The 16,433-nt window shown below is 37.7% G+C and overlaps 1 protein-coding gene across 3 annotated transcripts in view; it reads right to left on the reverse strand.

Moving 5' to 3' along the window:
• The window catches only part of patj (PATJ crumbs cell polarity complex component), a 405,565-nt gene that overhangs the window by 383,861 nt on the left and 5,271 nt on the right, over nt 1–16,433 (reverse strand). For all 3 annotated transcript variants that reach the window (XM_043699258.2, XM_043699257.2, XM_043699256.2), the window contains exons 2-5: nt 13,958–14,037; nt 10,839–11,008; nt 9,981–10,187; nt 8,306–8,445 (exon numbers count right to left, since the gene is read on the reverse strand). In XM_043699258.2, the coding sequence (XP_043555193.2) occupies nt 8,306–8,445; nt 9,981–10,187; nt 10,839–11,008; nt 13,958–13,979 (539 nt within the window). In that variant the 5' untranslated portion in view covers nt 13,980–14,037. The remainder of the gene's footprint in view (nt 1–8,305; nt 8,446–9,980; nt 10,188–10,838; nt 11,009–13,957; nt 14,038–16,433) is intronic.

Below are 16,433 nucleotides of genomic sequence, written 5' to 3' on the forward strand. Positions count from 1 at the left end.
ACTTCATGAGGCTGCCTGGCAGCGCTGACCCAAGGGGTTGTAAATCTGAATTTCAGCCTCAACTGACATTTATGGTCACTTGTAAATTTGAGCAAATTTAATATATTTAAAAGAAATTCATTATTCCTTGGAGAAAAACACTGAACAACATCTTGGCATTCCTATAAGAAGATTTAAAGTAGCAAAATCTTTGAAATGTGCTGGACGGGAATGCAATGATAGAAAAATTAACACTGATCCAAATGAGAAGACATCAGGAATGTTGACCAAATATTTAGTGTGAATGGATAGTATTAAGGATGGAGAGACAAAAGAGGTTTGGTGATGGAATTCCTATGCTTCAAATCGAGACAGCTGAGGCATTTCTGCCAAATGGGAAAGGGACGTAGAAGGTGGGGAATGCGGAAGTGGCCTAGGTTAGAGAAATGCAAAATTCTTGGAGAGTTACATTTTTAAGTGATGTTAAAGAGAGAGGAAGGGATGAAGCCAGGAAAAGATATGAACACTTCATCATAGACTAAAAAAAAACCATTGCCAGCACCTTTCAGCATGTAGATATTTTCCAATCAACATGTTCATAGATGCTAATTCACACCTCTGAAAGCAGGTCACGAATTCATGCCTCTTGGTTCAAAGGTAGGGCAACCACAATGTCCCACAAAAGCTCTCCTCCCATCAATGTAATGGAAATTTAAATATCAGAACTTGTGAATCACCCAAACTGAGGAAAAGACCTTATGGCAGGCAAGCGGCAGAATAAGGAAGGGGTTTGTAGGTGCAATTTTGTTTCAGAAAATAAAATTATCCATCAGTTAAAGTTAATAAATGCAAGCTGTATTATATAGATGCAGAAAAGTACTTTATATTTGGATAAGAAAAAACTATTTTTGAGTCTGTGGGGGAGCATTTTGGGGCCAGTGATCATAAATCTATTCGTTTTAAAACAATTATGGAAAAGGATAGATCTAAAAATTAAAGTTCTAAATTGAAGTAAGGCCGACTTTGATGGAATTAGCTAAGAACCATTGATTGGGACAGACTATTCACAGGTAAAGGTAGGGTTAAAAAGTGGGAGGCCTTCTGAAATGAGATAATGAGAATTCAGAGACAGTATGTCCCTGTAAGTGCAAAGAGCAAAGCTGGTTGGTGTATGGAATGCTGGATGATGAGAGAAACTGAGACTCTGGTCAAGTAAAAGGAGGTAAATTTCAGGTAGAGACAACTGGTATCAAGTGAATCCCTAGAGGAGTCCAGGGCAGTATGAGTTTACTTAAGAGGGAAACCAGGAGGGCAAAAAAGGGACATGTGATATCTTTGGCAAATAGGATTAAGGAGAATCCAAAGAAATTCTACAAATACTTCAAGGGCAAAAGAGTAACTAGGGAGAGAATAGGGTCCCTTAAAGATAAACAAGGTCATCTACACGTGGAACCACAGGAGATGGGTGACATCCCAAAGGAGGATTGCGTGTCAGTATCTACTGTGGAGAAGGATGTGGAAGCTAGAGAACTTGGAGAAATAAATAGTGATACCTTGAAAAGATGCAAACATATCACAAAAGAGGTGCTGGACATTTTAATATGCATAAAGATGGATAAATCCCGAGGACCTGTTCTGGTGTATTCCCAAACTTTATGAGAAGCTAGGAAAGAGATTGTTGGGCCCATTGCTGAGATAATTATATCATCGATAGTCACAGGTGAGGGGCCAGAATACTGGAGTTTGCTAATGTGGTGCCATTATTTTAAAAAGGTGCTAAGGAAAAGCCAGCAAACTATAGACTGGTGAGCCTGACATCAATGGTGGGCAACTTGTTGGAAGGGACTCTGTGGAACAGGATTTACATGCAGTTGGAAAGGCAAGGACTGTTTAGGGAGAGGCAACATGGATTCGTGCGTGGGAAGTTGTGTCTCACTAACTTGATCGAGTTTTTTGAAGAAGTGACAAAGAAGAATGATGAAGGCAGAAAGTTGTCTATATGGATTTCAGCAAGGCATTCAACATGGTTCTGCATGATAGTCTGGTTAGCAAGACTCGAAAACATGGAATCCAAATGGAGCTAGTCAATTGGATACAAAATTGGTTTTAAAGTAAGAGACATAGGATGGTGGGACAGGATTGTTTTCCAGACTGGAAGCCTGTGATCAATGGTGTGCAACAAGGATTGTGTGCTACAAGGCTTCACTGCTCTTAATCATTTATATAAATGATTTGGATATGATAATATGAGGTATGGTTGATAAGTTTGCAGATGAGGTCAAAACTGGTTGTGTTGTGGACAGTGAAGGAGATTGTCTCAGAGTACAATGGGATCTTGATCAGATGGGTCAATGGGCCACAGAGTAACAGATGGCGAGACAAATGCGAGATGTTGTATTTTGGTAAGGCAAATCAGGACATGACTTCCACAGTTAATGGCAGGGCCCTGGGGAGGGTTGTCGAAAAAAAGAGACCAAGGAGTGCAGGTGCACTTTATTCCTTGGAGGTACAGCATCATACATCATGGAAACAGACCGTCAGCCCAACTCATCTGCGCCGACCAGCCATTCCAATCGGACCTATAGAAACTTGAAAGTGGAGTCACAGGCAGACATGGTGGTGATAAAGGTGTTTGGCACACTTGTCTTCATTGGTCAACGCGCTGAGTATCAGAGTTGGAAGGTTATGTTGCAGCTATACAGGGCATTGGTTAGGCCACTTCTGGAATACTGCATGCAATTCTGGTTGCCCCTCTATAGGAAATATGTTATTAAACCTGAGAAGGTGCAGAAAATACTGACAAGGATGTTGCTAGGGTTGGAGGGTTTGAACTATAGGGAGAGGCTGAATAGGCTGAGGCTTTCTTCCTTGAAGCGTCAGAGGCTGAGGGGTGACCTTATAGAGGTTTTTAAATCCATGAGGGGCATGGATAGTATGAATAGTCAAGGTCTTTTTCCAAGGATGCGGGTGTTCAAAACCACAGGACATAGGCTTAAGGTGAAAGGAGAAAAATTTAGAAAGGAGCTGAGGGATAATTTTTTCATGCAGAGGGTGGTGCAGGTTTGGAATGAGCTGCCAGAGGAAATGGTGGAGGTGGGTACAATTACAACGGTTAAAAGGCATCTGGATGGGCATATGACTGGGAAGGGTTTAGAGAGATACGGGCAAAATGCTAGTAGTTGGGACTAGGTCCGATTGGAATGGCTGGTCGGCGCAGATGAGTTGGGCTGACGGTCTGTTTCCATAATGTGTGATGGTGTACCTCCAAGGAATAAAGGAATTGTGTGACTCAATATAAATAATATGCCTCACTCTGAATTATCGCTATAATACAACAGTACAATATTCTTCTGTATGCACCAGCCTTCCCTGTGGCCTCTGAATGAATTCTAATGATAGATGATGGGCTATTTGTACAGTGTATTAATAGTTTCCAAGACATTAGTTAAGGCACCCAAAGGCCAAGTCAGGAATTAGTGTAATGTTGCATTTTAAGGTAACGGACACTATTGGGACTTTTCATTCTCATTTTTTGAGATTATTAATGCTCCAAATTGCTACATCAGCGAAACAATAATTGCACAGGAATACTGTAATGACAAGAAAATCATGCCCAATGACTAGTCTCCTTAAACAATGAAAGAAAGGATAACAAAAGAAAAAAAACTAGAAAAACAGAAATGAAATTGGTTAATTAATCAACATATACAGAAAAAAGAGGAGGAAAGGAAGAGTGCATCAAAGAGAGAAGATACAGAAAGTTAAAGTCAGAATTGAATAAAAGATAACAAATGGAACTGCCTACACAGGATTTGTAAGACAATAAAACGTACAAGTGTCATCATGATGGGCATTCACTGAATCTGAGAGTTGTTGACTAATCATTACAATCAATCTGCAATGATCATACAACAGACTCAAAACTTACACCAGAAAAGGTCTCAGGGAAAAGCTTTTAAGAACCAATTATTTTTGGTCAACTTTCTCCTTCTGAGCATGTCAGAAATCTCAATTTGCTTACATACTGCCTCTTGAAATTAATATTTTGAAACATGTATTTTTAATTTTAAGTTTCCAAGCATTGAAACTTTTCACCTCAAAACATTAGTGCCACCTCAAGAAACGTCTTGTCAACAAAACTGTCCAAATGTACTACCAAAGCAGCCATGAAGAGATCAACATCGGAACTGAGACAACAAAAAAACAGTGGCATCAAGACTAGCCTTCCATAATTCTGGGAACTGTTCATGAATCATTGCAATTAATCTCCAACAATATCTCTGTAAGAGACCCAGACTTAGGGGAAATCAATGGTCGGTAATGATAATGTCACTGGACTGGTATGCCAGAGACCCAGTTAATACACTCGGGACACCAGATCAAACTGCACTACAGCAGCAAATATAATGTCTCTATTCAAGAATGAACTTGTTTACTTTAGCAGGACAAATAAAAAGCAGAGTGTGTTACTTCATGGAAAACTATAGAATTCGGATGTGCAGATGGATTTAGATTGTCTGGTGAGTCACAAAAAGTTAGTTTGCAGGTACAGCATGTAATCAAGAAGGGTAATGGAATGCTACCCTTTATTGTAAGAGGAATTGAACATCAAAGTAATGATGTGATGCTCATTCAAGGTATTGGTGAGATCACATCTTGAATACTGTATGCAGTTTTGGTCTCCTTATTCATGAAGAATGTAAATGCATTGGAGACAGTTCAGAGGAGGTTTACCGGATTGGCACCTGAAATGAGTGGGTTGTCTTATGAGGATAGTTTCGAAAGGCTAGGATTGTTTCCACTGGTGTATAGAAGAATAAGGGGTGATGATTGAAGTATACAAGATCCTAATGCAGAAAAGTTATTCCATCTTGTCAATTAGTCCAGAATTAGGTGTGACAATAATAAATCAAATCAAAAACCACGTGTTGGACTCTCCCATCATTGCGGATAGGCATATTTATCAAGCTCCTTCTTCTGATAATTGTTAAATATTCACCACATTCACAGCTGGACATGACAGAACTATAGCACTTAGATCTCATCCAGTGGTTGTGGAATCATTTATCTCTGTCTATCACAGTTTTAAAACTAAAGGCTGCCCTTTCAGGAGAGAGATAAGGTCAAATGCTTTCTTTCTGAGGCTTGTGAGCCCTTAGAACTCGCTGTCTCAGAAGGTGGTGGAGCCAGGGTCACTGAATTGTTTTTAAGACAGATGTGAAGTTTTTTTTTGTCAGGCAAAGGACTCTTGAGCTATCAGAGTAGATAGGAACCTAGAAATTGGAGCACAAACAGATCAGTTTCATTGAATGGTGGAGTAGGCTCAAAGGGCTGAATGGTCAACATCTGCTCTATTTAAATGTTCATATATATTTCTCAGATTAAGTCATTAGCTGCTAGCAGATAATCCATTGTCCAGCTTCACATTCCTTTCCTGCACATCAATGGCAGAACGTCATGTCTGGGTCATAAATCAGCTCATTAAAAGGTGCCTTCATGAATTAGCAGCCCTAAATTGCTGCATCATGATGAATTTATATCAAGAGGAAAAAGCCAGAAATTCCATTTTGTGCAATGAATTTCAACAGAATATAGTAAATTTATCATTTCTTTGGCTTTTTCAAGACAAATGTCATAGAGAATCAGAATTTATGATATATCTCATTTAATACCCAAATGTTTGACAACAATTAGTAATTTAATGTTATTTTTGGAGGTGGCACGTACTGCTGCCACAGTGCGTTAGTGTTGGACAGCTTCAACATTTAAGATGGTGGATGAGGTGTCAATCAATCTGCCTACTTGGTCCAAAATGGAGCTCAGATTCTTGAGTGTTAGTTAAACACTCACAGCAAGTGCAGAGTATTTTATCACACTCCTGACTTGTAGTTTATGAATAGTCAACATGCTTTAAGGAATTGGGAGGACAGTTTCTGACCACAGAATTCCTAGCCCCTGACCTACTCTTGTACAGATAGCATTTATATTACTGATGTCGTTGAGTTTCTGGTCAATATTCAACCCAGGATAGTGGGGATACCGTGAATGCAATGACACTGAATGTCGAGAGACGATGATTAGGTTCTTGCTTTTTGGAGACTGTCAGGTGCAAATATGACTTGCCGCTTATCAGTCGAAGCCTAGATGTTGTCCAGGTCTTGCTGTATATGAACACAGACTGCTTCAGTATCTGAGGAGTCACAAACAGTGCTGAGCATTGTACAATCATCTTGAACATCTCTATTCTGACATATTGACAGAAGACAGCTTACTGATGAAGCAAGTAAAGGCTGCGACATTGACACTACTGTGATGTCCTCCTGCAGTGATGTCTGAGGACTGACATTATTTACCGCCAACAATCACAACAAACTTGTGCTAGCTTTGACGCCACCCACTGGAGAGATCCCCTTGCTGCTCATTGCTGAGTAGATATGGCTTGATAGCACTGTTAATGGTCTCTCCAGTCCACCACATTGCTGACAATTGAGCATGAGCTGATGGAACATAAATTGGCCGAGTAGAATTTGTCCTGTCTTTTATGGATAAGATATTCCTGAGCAATTTTCCATACTGCCAGGTAGAGGCCAGTGTTGTGGCTTTAATGGAAAAGATTGGTTACATCTATAACTAATTCTGCATCACAAGTCTTCAGTACTGTCGCCAGAATCTTGTCAGGGCTCAAAGCCATTGCAGTATCCAGTGCTTTCAGTTGTTTCTTGATATTTTCTAGAGTGAATCAAAGCTCCTTAAGATTGACATCACTGATGCTGAGGACCTTCATAAGAAATCAAGATGGATCATCGAGTCGGCACATCTGGCTGAAGATTGTTGCGAATGCTTCAGTCTTGGTATGACACCTGCTCTGCCCAAGACTAAGAAATTACAAGGAGTTGTGAACATAGCCCAGTCCATAATGCAACCAATTTCCAGCTTTACTTCCTGCTGCCTAAGGAAAACAATCAATAAAATCAAAGACCCCTCCCACCCTGGTTATACTCTCTTTAGTCTTCTTCCAACAGTCAGAAGGTACAAAAATTTGAAAGCAAGTTTGAAAACAGCTTCTTCATTGTCGTTATCAGACTCCTTAATGGACCTTAATCTTTCTCTGCACCTTCTCTGTAGCTGTAACACTACATTCTGCATTCTATTCTAATACCCTGATGTACTTACATATGGTATGATTTGCCTGGATAACACACAAAACAATAGTTTTCACTGTATCTCAGTACATGTGACAATAATAAATCAATGGGCATATTTATCAAGCTCCTTCTTCTGGTAATTGTTAAATATTCACCACATTCACAGCTGGATATGACAGAACTATAGCACTTAGATTTCATCCAGTGGTTGTGGAATCATTTATCTCTGTCAATCACAAGCTGCTTCCAATGCTTGGGATGTGTGTCATTGAGCATTGTAGTGGCACCAGTTTGAATTGCTCAGCTTAATTAGGCATAAGCAGGGGAATACATCATTTTATTCTTTGATCGACATATTGAAAATGTATAAAGTGGACACCACTTTAAAAGAAGATAGATTATATACGGAGTTGTTTGCACTTTGCAAAAAACACATGAAACTGATCCGTATGAAACAATGCTACTTTTTGAGGACATTGAGTCCAGATATAGTGGCACCATTTGTTATGCATTCAGGAGAGCTCAGCATAGAAACTTATCTCTGATTGGTCAGGCTGCAGTTTATCACATCCTGTGAGAAGAGTGAAATGGGGAAAGAGTAAATCAAGGATACCACCAGAAACTAGCTTCATCAATCTTTCTCTCTCTGCTCTGAGAAATTGCTCTCCCAATTTGTCAGAAGAGTATTAAAATCTGAAAGGATTCTAAAGCCCAAAGACAACAAGACTGACCCCAGGTCCACCAGCAAATCAGTGAACTGCAGATTGACCATCACTCTGTAGGTAATATCAAGACATCATCAAAGTATCAAGCAAATTATAAAACTAATTCATTCAATTTTCTGATTTGGACTAGTGACATAGAACTGTGTTCTTCAGATTATTGTTTTCCCTCCACTCAGAGTATTTGTGTTTTGCCTGTTTATTTTCTTTGCGTATCTGTGTGGGAATTACATTTGTCCAATCTTGCAAAAAGAAATGACTATCACAATTGAAAAAGTTTCATCATATATCCAAAAATCTGAAAAAAGGTAAACTGCATCAGAAAATGCTTTAAATTTTAAAAGTGAAAAGACTAAACATGATTTAAAGTAGATTTCTCAAAATAATGAGAATTCTTTATGAAAATCTACACTTGTCACATACCGATGTCAATGGGATATGATTAAAACATCGTCTTACCTGTCTGCTATGCTACCCTTTTGTATTTCTCGTATAAAGATACCAAGTTCACCCATACTGTCATTCTTCAGACCAACCACACTGAATCCTAGACCTCCCATTGCAGGTTTGTTCAATTCAATATGTTCAACTTGCCTTTCCTGCAAATTATATTTTAGAAAAGTTAAATAATAAAAAGTCAATGTTAAACTTCAGGTAAAGTGCATAAATACCCAAGACTCAAGTATATTCCTTTACTAGACTAGACATTCCCCTTAATAGTCGAGTTGACCTTCCTTGACATTTTTTTAACCTTGTGTTCCTCTTGCTTATTTTAATCAGTGATCTCGATGTTGAAGGGATTCACTATTTGCATTAGAACAGAGAATAGAATAGGAGCAAGAGTAGGCCATTCAGTCCCTCGAGCCCACCTCCATAATTCCAGAAGATCATCGCTAATCTGGCCTAAGCCTCAACTCTTTCATGCCAGCTCCCCATACCCCTCAATCCTTTCAAGAAAAAAAAGGATCTACCTCAACTTTAAATACTTTGTGATTTAGCCTCCACAGCACTCCGGGGTAGAGAATTCCAGGCATCATTGCTCTGAGAAAAAATTCCTTCAGATGTCAGTTTTAAATAAAAGTGCCCTTATTCTGTAACTCTGTCCCCTGGTTTGTGATTTCCCCACTGGTGGAAACATTTTCTCAACATCTACGTGCCTCAGAATCTCATATGTTTCAATAAGATCAGTCTTCATTTTTCAAAACTCTCAGGCAGATTTGGAGGATTTGAAATATAGGGAAAGGCTAATAGGCTGGGGCTATTTTCCCTGGAGCATCGGAGGCTGAGGGGTGACCTTAGAGGTTTATAAAATCATGAGGGACATGGATCGGGTAAATAGACAAGGTCTTTTCCCTGTGGTGGGATGTCCAGAACTAGAGAGCATAGGTTTAGGGTGAGAGGGGAAAGATTTAAAAGAGACCTAAGGGGCAACTTTTTCATGCAGAGGATGGTGCCTATATGGAATGAGCTGCCAGAGGACATGGTGGAAGATGGTACAACAACAACATTCAAAAGGCATCTGTATGGGTATATGAATAGGAAGGGTTTAGAGGGATATGGGCCAAGTGCTGGTAAATGGGACTAGATTGGATTAGGTTATCCAGTCGGCATGGATGAGTTGGACTAAAGGGTCTGTTTCCATGCTGTACATCTCTATGACTCTATGTTACTAAATAAAAATCATTCTGACTGAGGAGAAGCACCACAATTGTAATGGATGAGAATATGAGAAAAATATCCCAGATAACAATAACAGTTAATATATTACATAGACTTTCAAAAAATAACACTAAAACTGGACAAATCAATGATTACACTTTCAAATCACAAACTCTTATGCCTAGTAGCATTGTTAAGAGGCAAACTGATCAACAAGTCAAAATAATCAACTTAATATTAGTGTAACTCACTCTTTCCTGTTATTTACTCTAAAATGGGACAACAAAAACATGCCATTTTCAAAATAAATGCATTTCATGTCTAAAATCCCATTACTGCTTAGTGGCTTCTTACTTGGAAATTTTAATGTTCGACTGTAGCCAAAATAACAGAATAATTTTACATAAATATTGTTGCCAGTATTTTCAGAATTGTGAAATAACAGATTATTTTACATGTTAAAAAAAACACTAACCTGAGCCAAACTTTGAATAATTTTTTCAAACTCATCCTCTGTTCTTTCAGGTATATGTAGGAATTTTGGTTGGTCATAAATTGAAGTATCTGGAAACAGTTTTGTATCTTTGGCCAAAGTTGGCTTATTAACATCTGCATTGAACACCAAAAGTCCCGCTTGGGAAAAGTCAAAGTTAGGAGATGCATTTGTGGACATGCGATTCAGCTGTGGACAGACAGACATCAAGTTGCATTTATACAATAATATTTATTTGAAATCTAACAGCACTAAGTAATAAGCAGGCTGCTTGGGAGAATGCAAATACATTAAATAATGATAAAATAAAGTCACCATAGTCCCAGAGGATGATAAGGCTGCTCTGTCATTCGACACAGAAACATCTGATGCTAGTTCAACTTAAGGATAACCACACATCAGACCAGGGGAGAGGTTGAGGACACTCCTTCATGGTAACCTCAGCTGGTGTGGCAATTGAACTTATGCCATTTGCTCTGCATCACAAACCAGCCTTCTAGCCAATTGAGGTAACCAACCCCCATCTGTATTCACTCACTGTAGAAAGATTTTTCAAGTTACAATGGGACGATGTAGATCCATTCCAAAGATGTCTAAAGTTTTTGCCCAGTCTGGAGTGTACGGTTTGCAAACTAATTGCTGTATGACTAGAAGTAGCAAACCTTTATCTGCACAAAATAATTATATTTGTGAAAAAATTGCTTTCTTCCCTTTTAACAAGTACAACATTATAAAAGTTATATCAGATACCACTAATCTGAAAATGCAATGTATTTATCAAAGAAAGCAAAAGACTGAACAATACCAACAAATATCGTAATAACATGTTGAAGTACTTGCCTGTTCCTTAAGCTGTTTGATTGACTGCTGAAGGGTGAGTATTTGATTAAACAGGGGGCTTGTAATTGTGTCACGTAAAATATTTAACTTCTCATTTTGGGAGGAATCTCCTTTCTCACGCAATTGTAACTGCAAGCGTGCCACTGCTTGCAAAATCTGCTGTTTATCGACTGTATATTGAAAATTCAGAAAAAAATTAACACATTCTAGTCAATCTCTCATGATACTGTTCACATTAACTGAAGATTAATCATGCTGTTGCAATGAAGGAAGTATCTGTACTATTGGCATATCGTAGATGTCTTTAAGTGAGAAACTTAAAGGGATTGGGAGGAGCCAGAGCTTGGAAGTGAAAGGAGTTGAAGATGAGATTATGACCCAATTTTTCTAGAAATCAGTGCTGTTTGGAGAGATTTTTGATTGAGAGTTCCAGATTAAGAATGTAACAGCACAGTGGAATAATCAGACAAAATTACAATAAGTTACATACTAAACATCCAAATGAGTGAAGAAACACATAGTACCCAGTTCAAAGATCAAAATCCCAGGATATCCAGAAGAATATATTCCATGTATTGCAGATTTCCTATATCACATTTCTCTTTATTAATTTCTTTGAAAAGGCTTTGTAATGAGCAGTTATCATCATTGAAACATCACATCTTCCATTTTACTATGGGTATCGTCATGCTTCTTTTTTGTCACATTTCCTCTGCCACAACTTGGTGATACCTGGGTAAGCAGGTCTATTTTTAAAATCACTCTCTCCCTCGGCATTGAGATCAGGTGGACAGCTTTTTCTTCCACTCAGCAGAAAAGTTCTCTGTTTTTAAATATTATGCTGACTAGCAGAGAAGCTAGACTAGTTTTGAAATACCAAAGTGTTTTATACCACAAGGTCAAAATGTATAGAAAGTGAGTTAAATGTTTCTTAGTCAAGATCAAGCAGAATAGTGTTGGTTATTACTGTTTATTTGTAAAAATAAATAATCTGTTGCTTTGAATTCAATTCTTGATCAGATAATGGACTACATTTTCCTGGAAGCTGCTAACCTCAAAGCAGGCTACCTGTAAGTTTCTAATAGTCACTGTCGCATGAATTTCTTCTTTCCATGCAGCAATTTGAGTCTGACACAATGCCAAGGGAATGTTCATCCATCCAGCTTCAAATGATGCTCATAAGTACCGTTAAGCTTAAAAAGTCAATTATGGTGAAATATTCTCATGAAAGGCAAACCATGAAGTTAAAATTTCAGTCCCTTCATTTAAATAGCAATTTATTTGGTAGAAAACTGCAAATGTAACATTGCTATTCAAGAAAGGAAGGCAAGAAACCAAAGGTCAGTTAACCTATCACGTCATTAAAAAAGTGCTAGAACCCATTATTAAGGAGATAGTGTGAGGCCATTTTAGAAAATTACAATAAAATCAGACAGACTGAACATGGTTTTGTGAAAGTAAAATCATGTTTGAAAAATGTGTAAGATTGAGTTGTTTTCCAATAATTAATCATTTTGACTGTATTAAGCAAGAGCAGGACTAAATTACATTCTTATAATCAGTTTCCATAAGGAAACAAGCCATATAGAAAAAAGACTGCTTATTGGTTTATGATTGTTTTTCTAGCTCAAGTTAGTATAAATTTCGAGAAACAAATATGACAGTGTTTTGAAGTAAAACCACATTGTCAAAGACACAGTTATTTTTAAAATTGTTTATCATCATAATGAAGTATGCAACAGGCCTGTGGCTACTTATATATTACTTTGGAATTTAATTTGACCTTTATAGTTGTATCAGTTGTGACATTTGAGATAATATTAAATCACTAGGAAGTGAAACTACACAATCTAGGCAGACACATAAATTGCCTCACTGGCACTGCATAATATTGGTAGAGATCTATGGAGTGAGTAAGTAAATAGAGATAAGCTGTTCTAAAATGGATAAGCTTACAAACTGAATGGATATCAAAGAATGAATGAGGAGACGGTACAAAGTGATGTCCGTAAGACGTTGATTACTTTTAAAGAAACCAAGCAGGATTTGGGTTTAGCCAATCTGAGATCGATCATGTGATGTTCATGCACTAATATTCCAATTACATTTCAGAATGTCTCTGATCATACATGGGGGTAGTGGCTAGCTAGTTTGATAAGTGGTGGCTCTTAGTGGTTTGATGCATAAGAAAGACCGAAGACAGAAAGGTCCTTCAGTCATCAGAGCAGGAGACCTGTACTCAGTGTCAAGAACTGGCACCCAAAATGGATTAACTCAAAAACATTGCTTTTTAAGTATTATTCCTTTTGTATTTATGATAAACTTAATAAATTATGTGAAATTCATGAAAACATGTTTGGATTTGGATGTTGGTCCTGTAACCAAATCAGGACTAATAACCTTTTCGAATAGGTCTGTCCAACTATAATCAAAATTAATTTTGGCATTACAACTGATGTTATAAATTGATTAGAGTTCAATGAGAATGTAACAAGTCAAGTGTATTTAGAATTCAATAAGGGACAGCAATAGCGATGACCACATACAATAAAAGCTCATGATATTGGAGGTGATACAGTAGCATTTATAGCACATCAGCAATAAATGCTCACCTAGCCAGAGGTGCCACATGCCGTGAGTGAATTAAAAAAAATTAGGAAACAGTGTTGGGATAGATAGCTTTCAAGTTGGAAAATTGCAAGAAATGAAGCACGCACTTCAACTAATTAAAATATAGTCACATGGATAAGAGACTAATTGTATTTTAACCATATTTATTGATGAGACACAAATAGGTAGAAAGTCAACTCGCGATGACGGTTACCAAATATCTACAAAGGGATATCTACAGATGGGTTAAATAAATGGGCAAAAAAATCAAGTTATCCTCTTGGGCAGAAAGAATATAGAACCAGAATGTTATTTAAATGGAGAAAGTCTGCAGAATGCTGCAGTGCAAAGGAATCTGGGTTTCCTTGTACAAGAATTGCAATCATTCAGCTATAGATACAACTGTAGGTATAGCTTTCAACGCAGTAGATAGAACAAGGTGAAATAGGAATCACAAAATTTTTATTATCCTATTGCTTAAGTAGTAAACAAGTAGACTAAGACAATACCTGTTACAGGCTTTTCTGGCATGATTATATCTTCGTTTCTTCAGTCTTTTTTCAAAAATCGATAACAGTGAGAAATATTACTGTCAAGAAATACAAAAACATACATGGTATTCAACTCAAATCTAATTCAATAGCCATATTGCTTCGCTACTCTGTATCTTTTTGCTCTGATCACCACAGTGGGACATTTTTGGCTTTGCCGAGGGACACCAAAGATTGCATGGAATCAACTATTAGGTACAAATTTACTTCTCATATAGCAGCTTTTAATCTGAAAGTCACAGGCCCCTCATCATATTAATGTATCTCCAAATCCAGCAACTGAGAAATTTACACAGACCTTCGAAGTTTACTTCATCCAAAATGGAATACTCACTCCCTCTTTGAGGTCACATCCAGCAAGCTTAACTACAGCTGACACAGCCAAAAATGCTCCTGAAGTTTCACCAGCTAAGTTCATGTAGCAAACAAGAATGTTGATACCTTATCCAGTGAGGACCTTCCTTCTTATTGTGACAAAGGAATATAGAGTGAGCTGGAGGTGATGGAAGAATTTCTGCCTCACATTTACAGATACTCCTCTTCGAATTTGATGCATGAGTTAGACTGTCTAATCAACCAACAATTTCCTTAGGTACACTACTCATTTGAGGAGAAAGTGAGGTCTGCAGATGCTGGAGATCAGAGATGGAAATGTGTTGCTGGAAAAGCGCAGCAGGTCAGGCAGCATCTAGGGAACAGGAGAATCGACGTTTCGGGCATTAGCCTGAAGAAGGGCTAATGCCCGAAACGTCGATTCTCCTATTCCCTAGATGCTGCCTGACCTGCTGCGCTTTTCCAGCAACACATTTCCATCTCTACACTACTCATTTGCCTGGCTTAAAGATCAGATTACCAAATCAAATAAGATTCTTAGTTGAAAGATGCCATCTTTATCTTTGAGTTACCCAGAGTTCAATAGAATGTGATTACCTCCTCTCCCCTTCAATCCACACTTACCACACACCTCCACCTCATACACTCACCAAGATTAGTCACCATAGGACTAATGAGAATGGTTTTGACTTTTTGGTTCAGGGTCAGCAAGTACTTCTTCAAACGGAATATGGTGAGCAATATTACTCACCACAAGAATGTGAGAATGCATTATTGACATCTGCCTAATTACAAGATTTAAATACATTGTATTCTCTGACATTTCTGAGAAAAACAATTATCCGTTTAATATTGCAATGAAACCAAATAGCATGTGATCCTTCCACTCTCACCTGTATGATTTTAGATAAATACAACCTCATAAAATGACAATCATAGACAGCTTCTTCTCAACAGAAGAATTGGCCAGTCAAGAATCTACCATCAACTCTTGCCATTTGTGCAATCAAGGATATTAGATTTCAATGATTCATCCGTGGTAGGAAGGTAGTTAAATAATTAAATAATGTGAAGCCAGTAGCATCAGCGAATTTCTCAATCATGAAGTGTTGTCAAATACCAATGTGATTAATCTCAAATATTGTATATTTGCTCTTAAATTCTGCTAATATTCTTCTGAAAAATTGGAAGTCCTCCTCATGTTCAGTTGAGTCACATTGATCATTAGTATTTAGCTGGTTAAGGCTTTCAAATATTCAACAGATGTTTAGGATTGACTCACACTTTTCTACTCAGAAATAGGAACCCTTGATTTCTGCTGATTGACAACTGTTTCACAGTGTACAGATTTCAGTATATTAAGAGGATTGTCAGCAACCTTTGATTCATTGTTCTGCCTGTGAAGTTCTCTGTCCAAAGGTATTTCTTTTATTCTCTTCAATCAAAGAATTTTTTTCATACAATATTATAACAATTACTCAGATATTAAATTTGAAATTACCAAGATGACTGTTGAGCTATATAATCTCTTGTCATTTCTGATTCAAAGGAGTCAACTGTTAAGCATCTTCTATAGTCAGCATATCATCACATAATGATAATATGCATGCTCATAAATGCCCCACTATTCTCGGTCATCTTCCAAAGACATTTGCTGTTGGCGTCAACCACTTGGGTGTGCATAAGAGTCATTAATTCTGTTACTAAAGAACAAAAACAGAACTTGCTAGAAAAGCTCAGAAGGTCTGGCAACACCGGGGGTCTAAGGAAGGGTCTTTGTACCCAATACGTTAACTTTGATTTCTCTTCACAGGTGCTGCCAGACCTGCTGAGCTTTTCCAGCACGTTTTGTTTTTGTTTTTGATTCACAGTTCTTTTGGTTTTTAATCTATGACGAAATGGTTATTTTGGACTTTTCCACACTCAGAAAATGTCCAACTTCCTTACAAAACTTGCATTGGCATGATAAAGCTTTACAGAGTCTTTGTATATTTTTAAAGTGGAGATAAATAGATTCTTGATAAGTGAAGGGGTGAAAGAATATCAGGGTAGGCAAGAATGTGAACTAATCAGATTAGCTATGATCTAACTCAATGCTTGA

The sequence above is a fragment of the Chiloscyllium plagiosum genome, unplaced genomic scaffold (genome assembly GCF_037043375.1).
Source record: "Chiloscyllium plagiosum isolate Xiang-an unplaced genomic scaffold, Cpla_swu_hap1 HiC_scaffold_9, whole genome shotgun sequence".
Taxonomy (NCBI): Eukaryota; Metazoa; Chordata; class Chondrichthyes; order Orectolobiformes; family Hemiscylliidae; genus Chiloscyllium; species Chiloscyllium plagiosum.